The 25,688-nt window shown below is 32.2% G+C and overlaps 1 protein-coding gene across 3 annotated transcripts in view; it reads right to left on the bottom strand.

Moving 5' to 3' along the window:
• The window catches only part of CSMD3 (CUB and Sushi multiple domains 3), a 1,204,746-nt gene that overhangs the window by 104,176 nt on the left and 1,074,882 nt on the right, over positions 1-25,688 (bottom strand). For all 3 annotated transcript variants that reach the window (XM_019032923.3, XM_031014090.3, XM_019032924.3), the window contains 7 exons: positions 25,003-25,121; positions 23,798-23,867; positions 18,743-18,859; positions 14,126-14,335; positions 10,189-10,377; positions 9,298-9,475; positions 7,978-8,123 (listed from right to left, as the gene is read on the bottom strand). In XM_019032923.3, coding sequence (XP_018888468.2) covers positions 7,978-8,123; positions 9,298-9,475; positions 10,189-10,377; positions 14,126-14,335; positions 18,743-18,859; positions 23,798-23,867; positions 25,003-25,121 — 1,029 coding nt within the window. The remainder of the gene's footprint in view (positions 1-7,977; positions 8,124-9,297; positions 9,476-10,188; positions 10,378-14,125; positions 14,336-18,742; positions 18,860-23,797; positions 23,868-25,002; positions 25,122-25,688) is intronic.

A 25,688-nucleotide genomic window follows, 5' to 3' on the forward strand; every position in this document is an offset into this window, starting at 1 on the left:
TTCTCCTAGACTCTTTAAGGGGTAGTAGGAAGATGATCTAAATAAGTGAAATGAGGTGGACAAGGTCACACATTCAGCCACTGGTGGAACTGAAATGATTAAATCATATAAATTATGTCATCTAAACTTTAAATCGTATGTACATATATGTTAGTTCATGCTTTTCATGGATTGTTCTATTTAGAAACAGTTTGCAGCCATGACCATTAACAGAAAAGCTGCACAAAATAGACATTCACACTTTAAAAATACACATTGGAACTAAGTATGTGTTCTTTTTAGAAGAATCATTTTATCTGACATGCCCCACCAACTTTTAAACACCATTTGCTATCTAACAACTACTAACAACTACATGAGAGCATCGTATTCCACATGTCTGTATCTTCTGAGGATGGCTATTATTTAAATAGTTCTCTGTTTTTGTCCAAATGTGCATAGATATCTGGTTCCTCATCCAACAAATATGCTTTTTGAAATTGGTTTAAGATTTGATTCTGGCAATATTTTTTCTTTATTTTTAATTTTCTATTTTCTTTTCAATGAAACATCCAACCCAATTCCAGAAAATAATGCTGCATGTATCTACTTCTATTCAATGCGCTATTAAAGCTTCTTCAAAAAAGACAAAACAGAACACTGGCAAATTGCCATTCCTTCTCCAAACCAAAAAAAGCACAAGCACATAACCTTTCTGCCAAGTAAGGACACAGTATTCCTTACAGAGGACAGAAATAATGTTGCATATTCCCTTATAAACTCTAAGCTCTATATAAGCCCCAGTGTACTTCAGTGCTCATCCAGATTAGTTCAAGTATGATAATCTCATGATTTGGGGGAGAACAACCATTGATAAATTTTACGTTCTGTTATGCAGTTTGGGCAGTGTGATTTTTAAACTGATCTGAAATAAGCTTAAGCTATTTCACTTGAAAGCAGAACAAAGTGTATTGAAATTAATGCTACCTTAGTTTTAATTGAAGAGAAGAAAACAATAAATTTGTTTTCCATTTTTCAGAAAATCTGCCAATGAGTTGACATGAACATAGAAGTGTGTTCCAGCAGGATTTAAATTACTTTACAAATATCCCTTTTACACCACTAATATTTTATATTCAGTTTGTTTCTCTGCCTCTATAAGGGAGAATATTAGAAATCAAGAGTTAATGCTTATTTGGATTTAGAGATGAGAGAAAGAAAGCTTCTATCATGAGGAATGAAAATGAATCAATGATCTGGTTTGGTTCTGTGTCCCGACCCAAATCTTATCTCAAATCATAATCCCCATAAGCCCCATGTGTTGAGAGAGGGATCTAGTGAGAGGGGATTGGATCATGGGGGTAGTTTCCCCGATACTGTTCTCATGAGAGTGAGCGAGTGCTCATGAAATCTGATGGTGTTTGACAGTTCCTCCTTTACACACTCTCTGTCTCTCCTGCCAACATTTAAAACGTGCCTGCTTCCCCTTCTGCCATGACTATAAGTTTCCTGAGGCCTCCCCAGTCATATGGAACTGTGCGTCAATTAAACTTCTTTCCTTTATAAATTACCAAGTCCTGGGCAGTTCTTTATAGCAGTGTGAGAATGGACTAATACAGTCAACAAGAAGTCACTCTTACCATTTACCTAGAAAAGAAATAACAGAAACTATTGTGAAACAAAACTACTGGGATATCTGCTGGATTATTGTAAGAACATTTCAATATCTGTTGCATGAATTGTCTTCTGCGCATGCAGACAGCTAATTTAAGGTATGCTGCCTTAGTGCTGAGCCCATTAAAATCTGAAAAATAACGTGCCAAAGCCCTCTTCTCTACATTGTTGAGTTCCCTGGCATATAGACCTGGCTCTAATTGATAGGCATTGTCTCCTGTTAAACATAAACAGTTTCCCAGAAGACAAGGTAATTCTTTGACCTTGTTGAAACAAGCGAGAAATAAGACCTTTCCATAGTCATAATCAGAAAACAAGAACACTGTTCAAATAATCAAAATGACAGTCTTCCACCTCAGCCAACATTAGTGAATAGGATTTCCACACTAATTATATAGGTATATTCCATTCCCTCCACCTTCTAGAAAAAATACTAAGATATCCAATCATAAAACTGCTCAAATTTTCTAACAGCACCCAATCCAGAAGAAAATTATGTTTCCTTGAACCTTCTCAAAACCATCTCATACAGTCAAATTCCTTTATCAAGCCTCTCCTGACACACTTTTGCTGAGATCACAGAGTCCCTCATCATATGTTGTCTCACTCACTATCACGAGCTAATAAATCTAACTTTGTTTAACAGAAGTTGTGTTCCTAATAGTCTTTGGCTGGAGGCAACAGAAAGTAAGATATTTAAGAAAATAAATACCATACCTTATCAACTGGGCATATACATACAGTGAAGTGTCAAAAGATAGTAATTTTGACACGACTTTTAGTTTTGAGTAATAATTAAGTAGTCATTTAAGTCATTTAACTAATAGTAAATGGTATTTTCCTTTCCTCCTAACAGTTCCAGCAGTTTGGGTTTTAGCTCCATTGCTTCATTTTATACACACACGTACACACAAACACACACACACACACATACACACACATACATTATTACACGATGTCCATACCCCCCGTTCTCTCTGGACATCAAATAATAAAACACTTTACGGGTTCTGTGCTCTAGCTATTACAACACAAAAGGAGGTCAGGTCTTTAGGTTATGTGAGGCAAAGGGGTCACACAGTTAAAGGCAATCGTGACTTATGGTTTATATAAAGCATGTCCTTACATCTGCAGCAGTCTCTTTTAGGATGAGACTTTGTGAAGTTAAATATACTTGTTTCCAAACACAGCATTTATTGTAAAAGTAGCATAACCGCAAAAGATGACCTGAAACACATTACAGGCCTTTTAAATACATTTCTTTAAAATAATGAGTCATTATGTAATCAACTCATTCTTCAATAGAAAATGTGCCAATAACAGAAAATAATGAATAACATAATTATTAAATCATATTATGCTAAGAAAATCTTCCACTTACAAAGTGAATTTCCCTAGTACATTGATATTAGAAAATCAAGTGACCTGGATAATTGGCTTAAACACCATAAAATAATTTCTGTATTAAATTAGTAAATACATATTTTGGCTATACTCTAGTCGCCTGGTTATTTTGAGTGACATAAGCCAGATCTCAATAAAACTTTTTTCTCTTGGCACAGTGACCACAGGCAAATTTTAGAAACTATAAAGAATACATTGAGCTGCGATAAATCTATAATGTACTGTCACTACTTTGTAGATCTTGGGTAAATGAAGCAATAAGAAGCTTAAAGCTTCAAGTTATAATTAGGAGGCGTATTTGAGAAAATGAGATGACCCATGATATTGCTAAAAATGAAAATCACTTTGACTAAATTTTTAAAGAACAATTAGGTTTATATACCATTAAATATAATCTATTCATGAGATAATACCAGCTTAGAACATTGTCTGGCACTTAATAAGAATACAATGAATTTTAGCTGTTGTTATTGTTGTTTTGATTTTTCAAAAAGGGATCATTCTTTGAAGTCAGGCATACCTATTTTGAACTCCAGCCAGCCCTTCTACTTATTAGTTCTCTGGCTTTATGTAGGTTATCTGGTTTTTTACTCAGTTTGTTCATTATTAAAATGAAGATAATAATACTTACCTTACAGGGTTATTATGAAAATTAGCAATAATACATGGAAAGCACCTAGCACAGGCCTCAGCATATTAAATTTTCAATAAATGGTTGTTACCACTAATATAGTGATGGCTATACAAAGTCACTGCAAAAAGAACACTCAGTTAAAATTTATTTTGGGTAATTTATCTTTTAGGGGGTCATTAATTAGGACTGAATATTATTATTAATTATAAACCAACCTCATCTTGACTCTACAGCAGATATGAAGAAAATGCAGTTCTTACTTTAGGAAATCATAATTATAGCAACACAAAGAGATACAAAAACATTTCCTCAAATGAGAAAAAAATATGATATCTGAGGTAAAGTGCCTCAACATTTACGCTTGTCCTATTTTTTCATTGCAGAGAGCTTTCATTTTGCAAAGCTTTTTTATAAATGTTATTTTTGATCATAAAAGGCTTTATGAAGGTGATGTTTTATAAAAGACAGATGGCTGCCTGGATCTTATAAAGGAAGTTAGGTTAGAGAAAAAAACACACATTTTTTCCCTCTCTTTTCCAGCACATTCAAAATATATCAATAAATAAAACTTCAATGATCGACGTGACCTTAAGAAAATACACAAAAATATTGAACTGTCAACCTTATAAAATAAATATACAAGTCTTGAGAAAATCACTTCTGAATTATAAAGCAAGGTATATCAGAAGTAACTATCATGTCTAAGAGGATATAAAGAAAACTGGGTGGGGTAGTAAACCATTCAAAGATTAGGCATACTCAGCCAGCTTAAAATAAGTGTTAAGCTTATAATGAATTATATACTTGGTTTATTTATCAAAAATTCCAAATAATTTGACCAATTTTTTATTATTATGAGATTTCCTTATGACATTGAGCTTATAGCTCAAATTAGTATTAACAGGCATATCTTCTTGTTAAGGAGGATGTAATTTAGAAATTACACATTTAGTAACTCTAAAATGATCTTTTTAAAAGTTGTTACTAACACTGCTGAAATAAATGCAAACAACTTTTCAAAGAGTCTGAACGCACACTTCCCACTGTAACACTAAAATACAATTAGTCAATAACAAAAATATAAAGAGGATAAGAACAAGAAATTTGTATCCTCAAAAAACACTCAATAAACTCACAAGGCTTATAAAATAATACACCATATTGTAATTAAGTTTTCAAAAGTTTGGTAAAAAGAGTAAGTGTAATTATAGAAGTGATGGCAGTGATCACCATGAGTTCAAATTATCAAGAAGTGGAGGATATGGGACTTAACATAAAAAGATTTAAATAACTGAAGATGAGTTAAGAAACCAAGAGTATTTATGATGGAGATGAAGATGAGATTTAAGAATGGAAGTTCAGGAGGCAGTGAGAAAACCAACCTGACTGAAGTTGTGTAGGGACTGCAGAGTAACAATCAGTGAACTGGATTATAGGGTAGCTTTAAATTAGATTTAATGTAGGCCTCATGCATTCTCAAAAAGGCAGGTAGGAATGAAAGCAGTGCTTTAGAAAAATTATCCTATTAGGCCAGAGAAATTTAAAGTATCAGTCAATTTTTAACATGAACTCTGGCTATGCTCCCAAACTTCAAGTTTATTTTAAAATTTGGGTAGAATCTCCATAGCTGTTGATTCAAACAGTAGGCTTCATTAGGCTCTGGCAATTTTTTTGCACCTTATTATAAAATCTAATGAATAAATTTCCTATTTGAAAAATCGAAAATGTGAGGTAAGATATGGTATGGAAACAGATATTTACTGAACATCTGCTCTGCCAGGCATTATGCTAACTGTATATTATCAATTATCTCCAATTCTCAAAACGTCTCCTCAATTTAAAGCTGATAATAGTAACAATTACAATATTTCTACAGTTGAGCTATATAAAATTGCCCAAAGGATTTTTTGACCAACGATTTTATATGGTTCAACCTAATATATGCCAGTAATTGGAATAAATTATACATATATAATATGACATTTAATCCTCTCAGCAATTCTATCACATTGCTTTACAGCTGAGGAAAGTAGAGATCAAAGTGTAACTTGTCCAAGGTCAAATAGAAAATCAAGGGTTAAATGAATATCTGATCTGTTTTATTTTTATTGATTGATTGATTGATTGATTTTGAAACAGAGCTTCACTCTTGTTGCCCACGCTGGAGTGCAATGGCGGCATCTCGGCTCACTGCAACCTCTGCCTCCCGGGTTCAAGTGATTCTCCTGCCTCAGCCACCTGAGTAGCTGGGATTACAGGCATGAACCACCACGCCTGGCTAATTTTGTATTTTTAGTAGAGACGGGGTTTCGCCATGTGGGTCAGGCTAGTCTCGAACTCCCGACCTCAGGTAATCCACCTGCCTTGGCCTCCCATAGTGCTGGGATTACAGGCATGAGCCACTGCGCCTGGCCTTGATCTGCTTTATTCTTAAGCAATTCTATTTCTATCACACATGTCTCAAAACCCACTTGCAAAAGTCAAGTGAAACATTTTGAAATGAGGATATATGTTTATGTATTCATATATGTGTATATTTAAATCCACACTAAGATTTTGTGTTTATGTATATCTATTATCCACATATTTTTATATGAATGTTCAAATTCTGTCTCATACACACACACACACACACACACACACAAACACACAACACTGACATCCTTTCCTTTGATAATATTTTTCCCTTGAAATGTCTCCTAAATTTATAAAAATTTTATACTTCCTATAGGGTTATCTTGTGGATATTTATAGCTCATCAATGAATAGTCCTTTCTTTATGATTTCAAGCAGTACATAAAATGATAAAAAATTTTGAGGCAGAAATCCATGTGGAGATAAAATGTACATAATATAGTTCAGCAACTAATTCATTTTTTTATCTTAATGATTATGTATTAGTTCCCGAATTATGATTTTCTATCAAAGTAATAATTCTATTGTTTCAGCCTTAGGCTATATCTGCAAACTGCCAGCATTAATGATCAACTCAGTAGGAAAGGCAAATAAATTATTTTTTTAAAAAAAACAGCTGGAATAAAAGTTGTCTCACTGAATACTCAACTTTCCAGAAGAGATCAGCGTGTTCATGGTGGTATGGCCATAGACTGAACCCCTGACTTTCCAACTGGTTATGTTGGATTGCGTATCAGTTCTGGATGGCAGTGGATCACTATGGAGAAACTAATTAGATACCATCTAATTGGCTGATAAGTGCTCAAATTAAGCAACTCAAACATTTTATGATAAATTTCTGACTAGATCCCATGTGCTTTAAATGTCTTTGAACACAATCACAGTTGATTTACTATATACTATATTTTTCATGGAATATAAGCTTTAAGTATCAAATATTTAGCTACTTGTATATTAAAAAGGTGAAATGCTAAGTCATACATTATGTAATGGGCAAAGCACATGTCCATCCTCACATTTTCATATAATTTTTGCAAACTTAATTTGGTAGATTATTGGTCTTGTGAAATACTCATGGAATTAGTCTGACAAAGTTATATGAGGCAGAATGTGTTATAATGAGACTGTAGTCATAGCAGATAAAAGGATGTAATCATTATAGATAAATAGCCATTTTCTTATTAATAATGGAATACAACCAATTGAGGATTAAAACAAAAATAAAGAAGAGAAACACCTCTGTGAAACCTTCTGAATGTCCTTTCAAAAAGTTAAGTTTATGAATACAGAGCCCAGAACAAAGGATCCTATACAATGAAATCAAATTGAGACTATACGTAAATTATTCCACAGCAGTAAAAGCTATGAACTTAATGATCTGGAATAGTCACTTAAAACTGTAAGATTCTAGAATAGACACAGTTTTGAAACAACAGTATAAATGAATGAGTAATGTGATCCAAAGCATGAAGATACTGAATGCCAATTTTAGAAAGATTCACAGCAGGTTGAATAGATTAAACATTTTGTATAGGAAAAAAATCTATTGATGTCTCAAAATTACATGCAACAGAGTATGAACAGCTGGTTCTCCTTTATTGGTTTTCATGCAGAAATGATTATTTTCCAGTGGGTAATTACTGACTGATTTATTTCCTATATCCATTTGCTCACATTTTAATGTCCCTGAATACTTAGAAGAGGTCATCTTTTGCAAGGAAATGTGTTTGAAATGCTAAAGTTACTGCGATTATAAAATTTCTAAATTTTAATACCTTTTCAATCATTGGTTAAATATATATTACATTCACTTTTTTCCAGGACAAATTAAACAGTAGCAAATGAAATAGGAACTCTCAGATAATACCAACCGTGATAACTGAGCACAAAAAAGCCACTTGTTGTGAAATCACTGTGGAATTTGATTAGAATCTGATTTGAAGTACTGTAGACTGATTCCAAAGCGGTATTGCCACTGAACTGACCGATCTGAGGTGAATTTTGGTCTGGTCCATCCCTATGAGACAAGGATTGGGAAAGGAGGAGAGATCAAGATTGATTGTGGAAGTAGTTTTGAACCGTATTTAATAAAAGTATTGCATATATTTATATTCTAACATATCAATAATAAAGATGCAGGAAGCTAACCAATGAGTGCAAATTATATATTCTATATCTATGTAGGTGACCACATATTTTTAAATGTAAAGTATTAAAATAGATTACATTTTTACTAAATGGAATGTACTCATATTAGTTATAATCAATACATTGTCTTTGTTTTTTTTTTTACCAAAACTCTGATGCTTTTAAATGCTTGAGGTTTGCCCCTCTTTTATTTTCTTCAGCAACAGTCTTGAGAATCACAGACTTAAAGTTACAACTCTTAGAACTCAGATAAACAAATTATCAGTAGTTAATTATTAATTCAGATACTTTCTTTCCTACATTTTTATTTATTTATTTATTTAGAGCCAGGGTCTCACTCCGTTGCCCATGCTGGAGTGCAGTAGGATGATCACAGCTCACTGCACCTTTGACCTCCCAGGCTCAGGGGATCCTCTCACCTCAGCCTCCTGAATAGCTGGGACCACAGGTGCATGCCACCATGTCTGGCTAATTTTTTATTTTTTCTAGAGCGAGTCTCACTATGTTGCCCAGGCTGGTATTGAACTCTTGGGATGAAGTGATGCTCCCACTGTGGCCTCCCAAAGTGCTGGGATTGCAGATGTTAGCCACTGCACCTGGCCTTAATATATTTTTAAATAAAGATGTTTCTATTGACAAGACTTTAATACAACTAAATTTTTATGACAGAAATCCACTAGTTATATTAAATAATTATGATTTCTTAAATTCCGCTGGCTTTTGTAAGTAGAGAACTTCCATACCTTAAACTTAGTCTGTTAACTTCCTGTTTTAGCACATTAATTTAATAATATTTTTTAATCTTGTTTTCACCTATGAAGTCTTTGTTCCACAATGCTTACCTAGTTCATGGGGCAAATAAGCCAAAACCTATTTCTCTTGTGTATGTAATTCTGCAAGACACATACCGTCACCCTCAGCTACTCACATCAATTCAAATATCAGATGACAATTTGTAACAGATGATTGTGATATATTTTTATTCCAACCTTGTTTTACTGTGTATATAATTGAATAAATCAATAACAATAGTCCTGACTTACCATACAGTAATGAAATCATATATTGGTTCTGTTTGAAGGACAGTAAAATTGATGTAGATGCCATTCCCAGGGGGTACTCTTACAAGCCAAAAACAATCTTGAAAGTTTGGATATTCATCAGGATACCCAGGAGAATAAATGGTGCCATTCATTGCAGTTATATTCCCACCACAAAGAGCTACGGAAAAAGTCACAAAACAAAATAATATTTTAAAATAACAATAAACTGACTGTGGAGAAAAAGGCAAACATTTCACATATCTTAAGCATTATGAAACACATTTATGCTTTGTTTTTACTTCAGCTGAGGTATGTATAATGAAGTTGGCAACAATGCACAAAATAGAGTCAACTTTTATTTATTTTTCCACATGAGGTATACTAAATAATTGTTATTAATGATCACTAGATTAGTAAATTACATTGTCTTCTCTATTATTTAAACATTTTATATCAATGCAAAGACTTTAACTTTCATTTGCCTCTTACTATGTGTACATATAAGGCCTTATAAGAGGTTCAAAGCCTTTTATTTCAAAGGATTTTCTAGAGGAAAGGAACTCAGTAGCAGTATCTGGGTTAGTGGTTTATGTAAGGATGACTTAAATGCATACAAACCCACATGCACCCCCTTCCCTTCCCCACACACATAAGAAAAGCTCTAAAGTGTGAATCAACTATTTTTTCACTCCCAATAGGAAAGGTTAGGACTCCTGCCAATAATGATAAAATCGTTATTCATTATAGAGCTTTAGGGGTTTAAAAAATATCTTCAGCTGAGAGACTATATATTTAGCATGCTATTGGAAGAGGAAGACAAGTAAAAAGTGCCAAAACAATATTAAAAATAGATGACATCACCTAAAAGATAGCTTCAAGTTAGAAGCATACCTTCACACCTTGGAAGTGGATGATTCCAATTACGACTGACTCCGTGAAGGCATGTGAGAGCTGAATTTCCAATTAATGTGTATCCTGGGAAACATTCAAATGAAATGGTTTGACCCACAGTAAAATCATTACCAATTACAAAACCATTTCGAAACGGGCGTGGATCAGGACAGCTTTGCAACTGATAGGCTGGAAAGAGGAAAAAGAAAGACATTTTTTCTTTCCAAATGTCAGAGGCCACAGATAGGGTACTACAGCAATTTTGCAACTTACAAATAGATGTGATGCTACTTGCAGTTGATTATAAATAGCAATTCAGGTTTATGACAAATGCTGTCAATGACCTGTGACATAAATTTCTTCTCATGTCTACAATTTTCATATTTAAAATGTTAGTACAATTAATAAAAACGCATGCTTTCTTCACCTACTTGTGCAACCCAACTAAATTATGTTTTAATGAAAATGTAAACTCTTCTTAAAGCTACAATTTTAATCCAATATATTCTGATTCTCTTCCAGAGAATGCAATTGCTTCTTGATTATGTTACAAGCACACAGAATGCAATAAGTATAAGCCTAATTCTGAGCCTTTTTACAGTTTGTTTTACTAATTGTTTTTCTACAGATCACAATATACTTCTGTTGAGTTAATTTCAAAGAAGTTAGTTTGTAAAATAAAGCACTGGAAAAAAATTTTATTTTAATATAAAATGAATTTTGTACTTCAGTTATGGGATAATTTGGGCAATGCAGTATAATTGCCTATTTATTTGTTCATACTTCTCTTGCTCTACATTTTGTATGAGATCAAAGTTCCTGTTTGTATTATTATCATATCGCAAAGCCTTGGCTATTGCCTTTCACAGAGTAGTGTTAAATAAACATTACTAAATAAATGTTAGACCTATGAACAGGGCCTATTCTCATATAATATCAATATTTGGAACTTTTTAATTAAGAAGTTCGAAATTGTATTCTAATTAGTAAAATTTAAATTTCTGAAAATCAAAGACTACTTCTCTACCAAACCGTTAAAATTTTATATTCCTCAAATAAAAAATTACATTCGAAGTTAAATAAACTATCCTGTTGTTTATTACAATATAACTCAAATTTTTAGGACTAAAGGTTTCAGAATTAATGAACAAATTCTTTAAAATGTTAAGTGCTTTCATTCTTAATGTGTCCTTTTCATTTTAATAGATATTCTACACAAAAAATATTCTACACAAAAATATATTAGAAAGAGTCCTTATTCCAACTTAAGACAAATGTGTATTAGGAATTGATCATTAGGAGTTGGAATATATTATTCTATTAAATATACCCTTTCAATTTCTACTCCAAGTTTTTTAGTTTAATAAGTATAGAAAATAGATTTTAAGTGTGTAGGAGAAAGTTCCCATTCTAATGTTATATACAATACAGTGAGGTGGGAGAATTGGGTCTGGAGGCAGGGAACCTAAGGCTGTCTAACACCAACTTCCTCAAACTAAATTGAAAGGAAAACCCTAACTTTCCACACCTTAGTAATGAAAGGACCAGAGGCAACTCCGTCTGCAAACCGCTCACCTTTTTGGCCCAGCAGATGAGAAATTGGCTGTCTGCAACCAATCAGACTGATTGCAGGCCGAGTCTTCGTTTGCATAGAAGTATAACTTTGTAACTTCACCTTAGCCTCTGATTGGTTGCAAAAAGCAATTGGTTGCTTTTTGCAACCAATCAGATATTTGCACAGGAGTGTGATCTTTGTAACTTCACTTCAGCTTCTGGTTGGCTGCTTTCAGATCAGACTGATTGCGGGCTACCACTTCATCTACACGGGGTGAGCATGAAGTGGCCAATGGGAAACTTCTAGGGGGCATCTGGACCCAAAAAGATTCTGTATCTGGGCCCTTGAGCCACTGATCGGCCTGCTCCCACAATGGGAGTGTACTTTTGTTTTTAATAAATCCCTGCTTTCGTTCTTTTGTTGCTTCATTCTTTCTTTGCTTTGCTGGGCATTTTGTCCAATTCTTTGTTCAAAAAGCCAAGAACCCGGACAACTTGCAGTCACAATCTTGTACCAGTGACAACAGGACTTACCAAACCTAATAATCTTGTCAGTAATAACATTAATTTTCAAACTGATTCCTTCAGTAGATGGGTACTCTAAATTGTACAGTATAACTTTTCCAAATTCAGAAGGTTCTTAAAATTTAGCCACAAAATCAATCCAAAAATAATATTGACTCTGTGAATATATATGTTAACTATTTCTTTAAAATGCACTAGGTTAGTTACATAAATGTAGCACAAAAAGAAACCATTTTAAAACTCATTGTGATTCACAAATAACATCTCCTCATCATTGTAATACATTATGGCTCATGTTAATAATACATCAGTAACAGTGAAAAAAGTTTATATATTTTACACTTTTATTATGTCAATAATGAATTGTTTTTCAAGGATATATTAACTGAAAATATCAGAGTTAATAAAGCTCAAATTCTAGTTTTACATCATTCAAATAAGAACATTATTTTGAGAGAGAGGGAAAATGAGAATAGGAAAAAAACAGGTTTAGTCAGTTTTAAGGTGCATGGCAAAGAACTTGGCATAAGGCCATGTACACTTGCTAAAGTATATCACAAATATGGTTCTGAGTCTTCTAGCAGCAAAGAAGAGAAATTCAACCAATTACCCAATTGTTTTAAAAATAATTAATTTCCTTGCAAGCACGGTTAATTCAATGTGCCGGGAGGTGATTGAAATGACTCCTATTTTATGAAAGTGATTATGTGTAATGTCGTGTTCTTACATTATGCACGCAAGTATAATACAACTTATAATTATTTCAGATCCATGTAATTTGATGTTTAAGACCTACCTCTATCTTAACTACTTTCAAATTTCCTTTTTGGTAGATACTTTAGCAAATATTTATTGTGTTTACTGCTCTAGATGCTTATGATACTCCAATGAACAACCCAATTGCCTGTTTTTGAGGAGCTGAGATACAAAAGCATTACATAAAGTCCTTCAATAATTAGGGCAGAGATGTAATAACATTTTAGGTTATTTTGATTAAAAATTTCAGCCATTAGAAATAAACTTTATTATGTAAAATATCATTTTAATATTTAATTTTAACAGAATATACACATATAAGACATGAAATAATATCATAATAGCAATAGCTAAAAAGGACTGAGTAATTACTAAAAATATACATCATGGAATACACCTTACATACATTTTTTAATAAAAAGTTCAATACAACTTATCTGAAAGTTAGTATAATTAACTCCATTATGCACATGAGCAAATGGAGAGCAAGGCCGAGGCCACATTAGATAGAATAGGAAGAATCAACATTTGAGCCTAGCTCTACTTACGCCCAAACCCTTTACTCAAAAGAGATAAAAATCTTGCTCAAGGTCATGCAGTAGTTCTGTTTGAGAGATAGGTCTAATATAACATGATTATCAAAGTATTTATATTCTCATGACAATAGAACAAAATGAAGGAATGTCATATTAGTCTATCACTATAAAGTAAAAGAACATTTTACATAATACAACACATGAATAATACAAAATATCTTTTCAATATATTCCTTTTAATATAAAAGCAAAGATAAATCTTTGCTGTGCAGCTGGCCTTGCTTATTTGCCATGCCTTGCTTAATTTAATTGTGTATTAACTTAAGACTAATTCAATCCTGTTTCATGGTTAGGATTTTCTAAGGTCTCAGAGAGACATCATTCTCCCTGTGTAGTTTCCAGAGAGTTGCATTGTTCTAAAAATCTTCCTAATTGAAGCTCACCTTGGCTTAAGTTTTTTTTTTTTCTTTCTAAAACAGAATACAGAAAATAATTAGACTCAGTTAAATATTTCTAATAGCTGATTTGGGGTTATATAAATTTTCATTTTTTATTATTTCTCTTACCTTGGTATACAATATGAAACCCTTGTTTGTTTTGTGAATAGTCACTGTGAAAATATAAGCTGGTTTCATGGGTGGTGCTGAATAAGGAAGATGGTATTTGAGGACCACTAAGCCGGCCAATAACAGTACTAGTTTCTGAGGATCCACTTCGTACTTCCAAATAATCATGTATGGTTTCTGTAGAAAAATTTACAAACTGGAGATGTACACCTGAAGAAGAAAACAAACAGAATGCTACTTTATTTGTTTTACCGAATTAAACATAAATATACACACACACAATCACATCAATGTACTTAGATAAGTTTGCATTTAAGTCAAGAGGCATAATCTCAAGATCTGAGTCATGGATTTGCTGTCTGCCTAGGACAGGTAACTTTGCTAAGGTTCAAAGTAAAAGAATACTCCTCTCACATGTCCATTATTAGTTAAAAGGAAAAACATTTCATTTCATTATAATGTCACTGTATGAAAAATGATCCAAAAAAGTGGCTTTCTTATTCTTTAATATGCTTTAAATTACATAAACTAATTTTTAGAGGAAAAGGCCGCTTTTGGCCTAATTTGTGTTATGGAAAAGGTCAATCTAAGGTTGAAAATAACTGCAAATTTGTAATATAGATTTGTAACACAGATTCCACAATTGCATTAGAAGTTATTCATTCATAGGAGAGAAATTAACTTCTCAGAAATATAACGTATATAATTTAAAGGGTGCTCTTTCAGTGTTTTGCTTATCAGAAGATAATGCAGGCTTTTATATAATAACCTTAATAAAATCTGGTGATCATTGTTATATGTGGTCATATTGCAACGTAATCTCAATATCTTTATAAGCATAACTAAAATACGAGACAGTGACATGTCTCTGGGATAAAAAATGTTAATTAAAGTATATTTGCTTAATTAATTTAACACTCAGTTTTGGTAAATTTGATGTTTTTCTTACTATTATCACTCTCTAAATTATTTGTAATAAAATCTGATATTTGGTGAATGTTTTAAGTTATTTATATTTGCTACACGTTATATATATTACCTGCCTTAAGTGATTTATATATGCTAACTTATTTAATTCTCACCATTTCATGAGAACAAGGAAAGTGAGTCGCAGAGAAGTAAGACACATGTAAAGTTTACACAATGACCCAGTAGGCTTGAACTGCAAACAGAGGCATTCAGACTCTTAAGCTTATGATATTAATAACTACACTGGGGCTCTGAGTAAATGCACATCATGTTACTAAATGATTTTTTAAACAGTCCCTTGGACAAATAAGCTTTGGAAATATTTAAAACAGGGTTTAAAATATTAAACAACTTTCTAAAAAATTAGATTAACTTTTTAGAACTTTGGACATGCAACCTTAATATGTGAAGACCCAAGATGTGCAATTTTTGTTTTTATTTTTAACTGAGCAGTTTTATTACAAACATTTTCCAAAATTGTTTCATATATTCTTGAACATATGTTTCTTTACCTCTTGAAATGTATTTTTTATTTATATATATATATATATATATATATATAGTTTAAATACATTGGACCTAATATTTGATTTAATCAAAACTCAAAGAAAAGAGTATGGTTATTAAAATGCAATCAAGTATCAAAATCTCTTATGTTTTCATTTATAAATTAGAGCTATATATTCAAGTTTTAATAAAGTTGGTTTTCAAAATCAAGAATTAGCCAGAAATTGAAGATCATGTTATAATGAGATTATTGAAACTATTTTTAATAATTCATTTTAAAATAATTCATTTCACTACATAAGCTACAGTGGCTAGTGAAAGACATGTGGAAGAGCCATGCTGGTTCAAATCTGTTGTTCATTTACCTCAGTATTCTATCAATGGACATAGAAGTTCACTACAACTTCGAATTTAGAGTTTCCACATTTTAGCCAAAATGATCCTAAATAGGATTTCTAAATAGAAAGTCCCCAGCAACCTTCTCTCAATACGTCCTGCTTTCCCAAAACCTCAGGCCAGTCACACAGTGTTCAGGCATGTTTAATTTTTTTTTAGCTTTCTCACCTGCATTTTTCTACTTGTTACCTTGTTTACCTAGAATTTCTTTCACACGTCCTGCAGCAGACTGACATTCTTTGCTGGACTGACTTTTACTTAACTTTTTGTTTTTTCATTTCATTTAATCATTTATTTATTTTTTAAAGACAGGGTGGCCCAGGCTGCTCAGTGGCATGATCACAGCTCAGTGGCATGATCACAGCTCACTGTAAACTCAAACTCCGGTACTCAAGCTGTCCTTCTGCCTCAGCCTTCTGATTAGGTGGGACATACAGGCGGGCTCCACCATGTGTGGCTAATTTTTTTTTATTTATAGTACAGACAGAGCCTCACTATGTTGCCCAGGCTGGTTGCTTATTTATTTATTTATTTATTTATTTTTTGAGATAGAGTCTTGCTCTGTTGCCCAGGCTGGAGTGCAGTGGCAAGATCTCCGCTCACTGCAACCTCCACCTCCTGGGTTCAAGCAATTCTGCTGCCTCAGCCTCCAGAGTAGCTGCGACTACAGGTGCGTGCCACCACGCCTGGCTAATATTTTGTATTTTTAATAGAGATGAGGTTTCACCATGTTAGCCAGGGTGGTCTCAATCTCCTGACCTTGTGATCTGCCCGCATCAGACTCCCAAAGTGCTGGGATTACAGGTGTGAGACACCATGCCTGGCCTGGTTACTTATCTTTAAAGCTAAAGTTCAAGCATCACTCCCTCTGTCAAGACTTTACTGCATTTCTTATACTAGGCTGATGTCCATTCTAAGTACAATCCTGTGCTCTCTAGTTACACTGTATCATAATAATACATTTTACTGTCTCCTCATTATGACTGTAACTTATTTAAAGAAAAATGCAAAGTCTGCATTGCCATACATTTTATCTCCAGCACTTAGCAGTATCTGGGGTATAATATACACTCAGTAAATATTTGTCAAAACTATGAGTTATCTGTTAATTTATGTAAAACATTTAAATATGCATTTATACTCTGAGGTTGTAGATGCTTACTGGGTAGTGAGATACCCAAGTTCAGTCCTCAATAAGTGACATAGTACAGAATTTCCTAATAACTCTAAAACTACCTGGTTTGTACTTCAATGAGTATCTATTCATCCTAGTCTTCTGTGATTTAATGAACATGCGTACCCTCAATCAAGCACTTCTTTTAGTGCATTTATAAACTCATAGGATCTGCAAAAGCTGTAAGAGAGTATATTAGTGATGTAAGGGTAAGGAGAATTTATTAAATATGATGTATTATGTAATGTATCAAAAATATTGGGAATTATTACATTAAAATTGGGAAGGTATTATAGTGATTTGTATTTAAACCTAATATTTTAAAATTCATACTACTTTTTAAAAATAAAATCTGATTTACTTGCAAAGAAAATTGGATGAATTCAATAGATTACTAGAAAACAATAACTGTACTACTTGATTACAGCAATAAGAAAAGAGTTACAAAAACAATGCACATAAAATTTAGGTTGAATTTATCATTATTATACATATCTAATGCAGGGTACATCCATACATAGGGACTGAAAAATAGTATAAGTCTGTCTAGCTATATCAGTCTATACATCTCTATATATAATTATAAAATAACCTTGCACACTGTTGGTGGGAATAAATATTAGTACAGACATTACAGGAAACAATATGGAGGTTCCACAAAAAAATTTAAAATAGAACTACCACATGTGCCAACAATCCTACCACTGGGTATATGTGGAAAAGAATTGAAGTCAGAATCTTGAAGAGATATCTTCAATCTTGTATTTCTGCAGCATTACTCACAATGGACAAGATATGGAATCAACCTAAGTGTCCATTATCTGATGCATGGATAAAGAAAATATAGTATATATACACAATGGAACACTATTCAGCCATAAAAAAAACAAGGGAATTCTGTCATATACAACAATATGTATGAACCTGGAGGGCATTATGTTAAGTGCAATTAAGTCAGGCACAGAAAGACATATCACATGATCTCACTTACATGTGGAATCTGAAAAAACTGAACTCAGAAGTAGAAAGTAGAAGGGTAGTTACCAGGGTGTAAGAGAGAAGGATTAAGAAAATGTTGGTTAAAGGGCACAAAATTTCAGTTACACAAAAGAAGTAAATTCATTGTACAACATGGTAACTATAGTTATTAACAACATATTGCACTCTTGAAAATTACTGAGGGTTTTAAGTGTTCTCACCATAAAAAATATTAGAGGTAATATATTAATTAACTTTATTTAGTTCTTCCAAAATGTATACATATTTCAAAACATCATGTTGTACATGATAAATATGTACAATTTTTATTTGTCAATTAAAAAATAATAAATTAGAGTAAAAAAAAAGAAAATGCCCATATACCTTCAATTATCCAAGTACTCCAAGTGAAATGTATTTGACTTAAGCAACAATTATTTAAATTTCACTCTTCAATTTACATAGTTGTATGTATTCCTAAACTAAACTGCAATTTGTGAAGATTTTATAAATTCTTATTCGACATTGAAATTTATTTTAAGGCTACATTAATAAATATTGAAAGCTCTTTCACGTGTTTTTAATACACTTACCAAAACCTATGGGTAGATTTATTGTCCATGTGCAATCTAAACTGCTGGGATAGTTTCCAGGAAACCCAGGACTGAGGATCACACCACTGAAGTCTGACATAGCACCACCACACTGAGCTGCAAAATAACAGAAATCCAAAGTAAACCAGAGTAGAGGAATAATTTACTGTATTAAAAAAACATATTAAAATCATTTCACGTTTTCAAGGCTCTGAGTTAAAACTGATATAAATTTGAATATTGTCAATGTTCACTCACTATACACTAGGAATTAAATATAATCAATAACAGATTTTCTAAAACAGCATAAAAAGACAACATCCTTCCTTCCTCAGAAATAAGTGGAAAGTAAATCAATTATTGCATAAAAGTGACAGATCATGTGCAGTAAATATAAACGAACAAAGACATGTGCTTTGCCACAGCGGGCACTTTATTTCTCTTCCTCAAGTAGTCCTAGAAATGTTTTGAATCATCCCAAAGACGATATAATTTAGAGTAAAATCAAGCCAACCACTTCAGCTCTAAGTACTGTATTCAAGAGGAAATCATTTTCACAGCCTTCCCTCCTTTTCCTTTTTTTTTTTTTTTTTTTTTGAGTTTTTTTGGAGATGGAGTCTCTCTGTCACCCAGGCTGGAGTGCAGTGGCGCAATCTCGGCTCACTGCAAGCTCCGCCTCCCGGGTTCACGCCACTCTCCTGCCTCAGCCACCCGAGTAGTTGGGACTACAGGCGCCCGCCACCACGCCCGGCTAATTTTTTGTATTTTTAGTAGAGACGGGGGTTTCATTGTGTTAGCTAGGATGGTCTTGATCTCCTGACCTCGTGATCCGCCCGCCCAGGCCTCCTATCCTTTTCCTCTTTTTGTGAGAAGGCTCAATAAAGATTTGTAAGCAAAATATTGGTTTCCATTCATATGTGAGAAGTTCACATATTACACATTAGATACGGCCTTATTTTATCCTAAAAGAATCAAGACAAAAAATAGAGAAGTAAAAAGATGCACACAAATTTGAGAATGTAGGGAGTTCGTAAATGTGCTTGTTTTGGAATCCCTATTATACGGTTTACTATCAATAAGGTAAGCAAAAGCTCTAAGACCAGAAATTTACTCAAGTTTTTAAATATAATTAGATAGAACCCTTGAGCATATATGAAAGGCAATTGCATTTTAGAAACCTATTCTTGACCGTCTAAAGCACATTTTTATCATTTTATTGTTAGATGAAGAATCAAATTTCATGACTACAAATGAAGTTCAAAAGTTACCTATACAGAATACTTATTTACAATCGCATCCATTTACTTCGTGCCAAGAGTAGCAACAGACAGATACTCAAATCTCAGGTTATATATTTTAAAGGCAAATTCAGTAGGAATTTTAACAATGTTTTATACAATATTCAATAAGTTTGACAACTATCTTTTGCTATGTGAACTAAATAAATTATGTGTCAAGCTGATTTTATATAATCTTGGAGTCAACCTGCATATAAACCTTTCATCAAACTTGTGATTATAATCAAGCTCTAAAGATATGCCCATATGCTTTTTTATGCTTCTGAAATCTCAGTTAATTCACCCTTAAACCAAATCAATTTTCAATGAAGTTAGTATTTACCAATTCATTTTCCTAAATTCAATTGTTCACACATATTCATCACAAAATCTGATAATTAATGAGTTGTAAAAACAATAGTTTGCTCAATTAAAATATTTTTAAAGTTTATGGCAATACATTTGTAGGTTTGTTTTGCTTTATTCTGAAATTTGAGTAAAAGGCAAGGACTATCTTTTATTTTCTTGCCTTCACAATTTCAAGTCTTTGAGCTGCTGATTGTCCTTCTAATTCTGTTACTTTCTATCTCTTTAGATATGAACTGGAATTCCTGTCCTCTGCATTGATGGCCCCTCCTTTCAGGGTGAAAAATACCAAAACCAAAAGAGAAAAAGAAAACAGAATAGAGTAAAGAGATAACAACAACAGAAGAAAAACAATGACAAATCCTTAGAGACATATGAAGAAGGATACCAAAGAATACATCTGCCTTCAGCAATTTGTTCATGTCTATTTCCTCAGTATCTCTGCAATCTCAACACTCCTATGCCTTGAATATCAATTTTGTGTGTGTCATCAGCAGCTTCATGTAGACTCTTTTGTGTCCCATTACACTCTTTTTGTTAGGGACAACCATACCTTAGTCTTCCAAAATAAAATCAACTTCTGTTTTTTCATCTTAGTTGTCTCTAATATCTAAAATCTCACATAAATTTTCCTTCTTTCCATCAAAATATCTGGCAGATTGCTTATTTTCCAGTTCACGAGGCTGTAGCCTTGTTATCTGATGACTAGTGTTTTAAGACATTCACTGAATCAGCCTCTTGCTTCTAGATTCTCCTTACAATATTGCTATTGTATCACTGCCAATATTTTAATACTCTGTCACATGTAGTACCAGCTTATTGTTCAAAATTTATAAAATACAAAAAAAAAAGAGTAAAAAGGAATTTAAAATGGGCCAGGTGCGGTGGTTCATGCCTGTAATCTCAGCACATTGGTATACCGAGGCAGGCAGATCACCTGAGGTCAGGAGTTCGAGACCAGCATGACCAACATGGTGAAGCCCCAACTTTACTAAAAATACAAAATTATATAATAAAACAATTTTTCTAATTTAGTTTATAATATAAATGTAAACTTAATCAAAATGATACTTTATCTACTAAAAAAGTGGTAATTTTTTAAAAAATTCTTTTATTACATTTTATTTCTCTTTTGCCCTGTCTTATGGTGCTGAGAAAATTGATAATTTTTTAAGAATAATAATTGATGTAAGCAATATAGCAAGATGGGAACTGTCCTGTAATAATAGAGTGGTATTTAAATTGGTACAATCTTCTGGAGCAATTTGATAATATTTATGAAAGGTTTTAAGCAGTTCTATTCAGTGACATAATTAATCTATTTAAGAAAAATTATAAACAAGCTATTAGAGCTGTTTTCTAATTATGATATGAGATGTGTTCATAATAAATATAAAATTGTGAAGTACATAATGTGAAAAAATAAATATGTAATTTATAATATCAAAAGATGAGAAATAAACTTTTAACGAAAAAGAAGTAATTGCACAAATTAGACAATGCTATGTGTCAAGAATCAAAATTCAAATTTTGTTTGTTTCAATTGTAGTTTTTGACATTTCAAATTTTGAAAACAATATGGTATGGGAAATTCTTACATGTTAACATCAAAAAGAAAAACATTACTATATATATATATAGTATCCCAAGCCTTTACATTAATTTGTTCACTAGACAGTATATATTGGATGCCTATTTAAGATGAGAAACTTTTCAGGCACTAGCAATATGGTAATGGATGAAAGATCTAAACTCTGTGCTTTCATATTAGCAGAAAAAAACATATTTATTTTACTCTTTGTGCTCTTTTATATTCTCAACTTTTATACTCAATTGGATATACACATAAACACACACACACCACACAATATATTTACAATCACCATTATCTGTACATATGTTAAGTGTTCAGAATTGCATTACATGTATATATATGAGGTAATTTTAAAATTGGTATAATATGCATTTACAAATTAATCATAGTACCTTAAAAACTTCCCTTAAAAAAATCATCCAATTTAAAGTCTGAGTGTTTTCAATGTACTTTGCCAATTAAACACATCATCACTCTTAAACATTTTTCAGTACTCTTCAAAAAGAATTGTGTGCATTTTACGCAGATGTTGTGGACTTAATTACGTCCCCCCAAAATTTATATTTTGAATTCCTAACCCCTAATGTGACTGTATTTGGAGATAGGGCCTTAATGAAGGTACTTAAGGTTAAATGAGGTCATAAGGGGAGGGTCTTAATCCAATAGGACTGGTGTCCTTTAAGAAGAGGAAGAGACACCAGGAGCGTGGGTGCACAAACCAAAGATCATGCAAGAGATACCATCTACAAGCCAACAAGAGAGGCCCTTAGAAGATACCAATCTGCTAGCACCTTGTTTTGTAACTTCAAGCTTCCAGAACTGTGAGAAAATAAATTTCTGTTGTTTAAACTACCCAATCTGGAGTGTTCTGCTACGGCAACCCAAGCAGAGGAATGTAATACAGGTACGGTCATTGTGCAGAATTAAGTCACACAAGTCAGGGACTTTTTTTTTTTTTTTTTTTTTTTTTGACTTGGGCTCTCTCTCCAACTCAGAAAGAGCTATCTTCTTCCTCCATGTGTCTTAATTAGACTTATTATCCAAAACTCTGTGAAAACCTTGCAGGCTGAATATGTTTGCCAATACTTTAGTCAACCCCAGTCTCACTTTTCTGAAATTCCATCATGTAGTTAATGATAAAATTTAACACTAAATTATTGATATCAAATTCATTTATTTTATTTCTAGTACTCCAAATAGTAATTGAATGTTTTAAAGGTAGGGATCATACCTCACATTACTTTCTCATACTCTTTACAGCCCAGTATATTAATAGTTGCACACAAATACAAAAAAAATGAGGAAGAGAAAAAAAGCATGAATAGAAGTAATTTGGAAGCAGCATTGAGTTAAAGCAAAAATGTGCACCTGTACTTCCAAAGTACCCAAGTTTCCTTTTAATATATTCCATATCTTGACTGCCTGACACCACTAAAGACGACACTTTAGATTCTTTATCTATTCTGGCTCAATAGTAAGCAATAGAATATTTACTTATTTTTCTGTTCAATAGATACACTGAGAAAACTCTCTAAGAATTTTTTTAAGTCTTTTCTTAATTTCTACAGCTTAAGTCATCCACTGATACTGAAGTTGATGATAAATAAAAATAAAAATTTTAAATTAAAAAAAAGAAGATGTGAAATATTTTCCTCAAAAAGTCATTTCCATAAGATCTGGTAAAAGGCAAACTATATGTTTGAAAATCATGATATACAGAATGAAACTTTAAAATCTGATGAAGCTTACAAATACTCTATAGTCTTTTTTTTTATACTTTAAGTTCTAGGGTAAATACTTTATAGTCTTTTAACTTACCTAAACAAATTGGGATTGGATAATTCCATCTTCTTACAGGTCCTGGCATACATGTAATGTGAGAGTGACCCTACATAAACAAAATGATGTGGTTCAGTACACATACATAAAAAGTTTAAATTTATTGTAGCATAGTCAATTATTATTATAAAAACAAGCTTAAGTACATGGCTTTATTTTTATACACATATTTACTTATATGAAAATCTTAGCATGATTAAAGTAAGAAAGGTGATTATATACACCTATGATAAAATGTAAGAAATAGCTACATGATAGTGGTAGAAAAAATAATACTTCATATCATATTAGAATTGTGGTTTTAATCTTTTCCTATAACAATATGTTTTACTAAGATATTGCAGTAAACATGGTGGTTTATAATAAATTGCTATAACACACAAGGTGAAATAGGTTAAAGAATAATTTTAAAATTGTTTCACAAAAATATTAAAACAAGTCAAAGTATATTAACTTTTATATTGAAATATAAAGTCCTGAAAGATCTATTTGTACTTCTGAGATTTATAATTTTGTGATACAACTTTAAAGACTATAAATTATTAATTTTTAATTTTGCTTTCTCTGAAGAATTTATTTATCTAATATGTGAAACAGTATTTTCCTTAACTTTTTATCTTAATGAGTTTATTCTTTAAGGAAATTTTTATGTTATTATAAACCTGGGACCCTCGATAAAAAAAATCAAAAAAGATCAATATAAATACATAAAATCAGAATATACATTGCAAATCCAGTTCCTTAGCAAAATATACTTGTAGTAAATTTTCACTAATTTGGGAAATGTATTGTTATGGAAGTTTCATTCAGTGCTTTAAGTGGCATTTCCCTTTATTTTCAAATTCTAAAAATCCAGGAATTCAGTTGTCACAATCCTATGTGAATAGAGACAAAAGTAAAGATTAAAGACTTTAATCTAATTAATTAAAATCAAGGAGAAAGGACTTTCCTAACTTTCCTAATTTTGACTCAAAATCAGTTTTGTTTACTTCCAAACAAAACAAATTTAATCAATTCCAGCAATATTTCTCATGTGCATATTTTATTATCAAATTGAGCACCCTTTTGACTTCAGACACAAACCAGGATCAATGTTGTAAAACCCGTGGCTTATCAATCATTGATTTGTAAAATATTCTGAAAGGGCCATGAAAATCAAAACCACAACTTTAAAATAGACTTACCTGAAGAGAATATCCTTGATCACACTGAAAGGATACTACATCTCCAACCATATATCTGTCTCCAATTTTAATTCCATTGCTAGGAGTTTGTGGTTCAGGACAGGAATCCAAACCAATTGCTAAGAATATTTAATGATAACAATTTAAGTAACTTTCAAGTGATAAATGCTTAAGTTATGCATATTAAGTTGCTAAAATTGAATATCAGTGTCTCATCAAACTAGATACTACATTGAGACGTTGAGAACGTTCTGTGAACAAGATTTAACTGTAGATGTTAAGAATAATGCACATTTGAACATCATTATAAAGCTATACAATTTTAATTTTTATGGCACCAGTCATTAAGCTAGCTGTGTGAATATACCTAAATTGTGTTTTAACTCCAGGCTTAATTGTTTTCTACTGTGAAACAAAAGTAAAAATTTCTGAAAAGAAAATTCCTACATGAAAATTAAAAGTAATTTATTATGATAATATAATTAAATAATACTTTAAAAACATTCTTAGCAAAAACTTAAAAATTATTTGCTATTTTGTCTTCCTTGCTTAACTCTTTCTTCTTTTATTCTGAATCGGCTTTTAAATTCATGAAGTACATTTTGATGTACTTCTTATTGTATGTAAAATTTTCAAAATATAGTTGTAAGTAGAACTTTTCTTTCTCTGAAGATACTATAATCAAA

The sequence above is a fragment of the Gorilla gorilla genome, chromosome 7 (genome assembly GCF_029281585.2).
Source record: "Gorilla gorilla gorilla isolate KB3781 chromosome 7, NHGRI_mGorGor1-v2.1_pri, whole genome shotgun sequence".
NCBI lineage: Eukaryota > Metazoa > Chordata > Mammalia > Primates > Hominidae > Gorilla > Gorilla gorilla.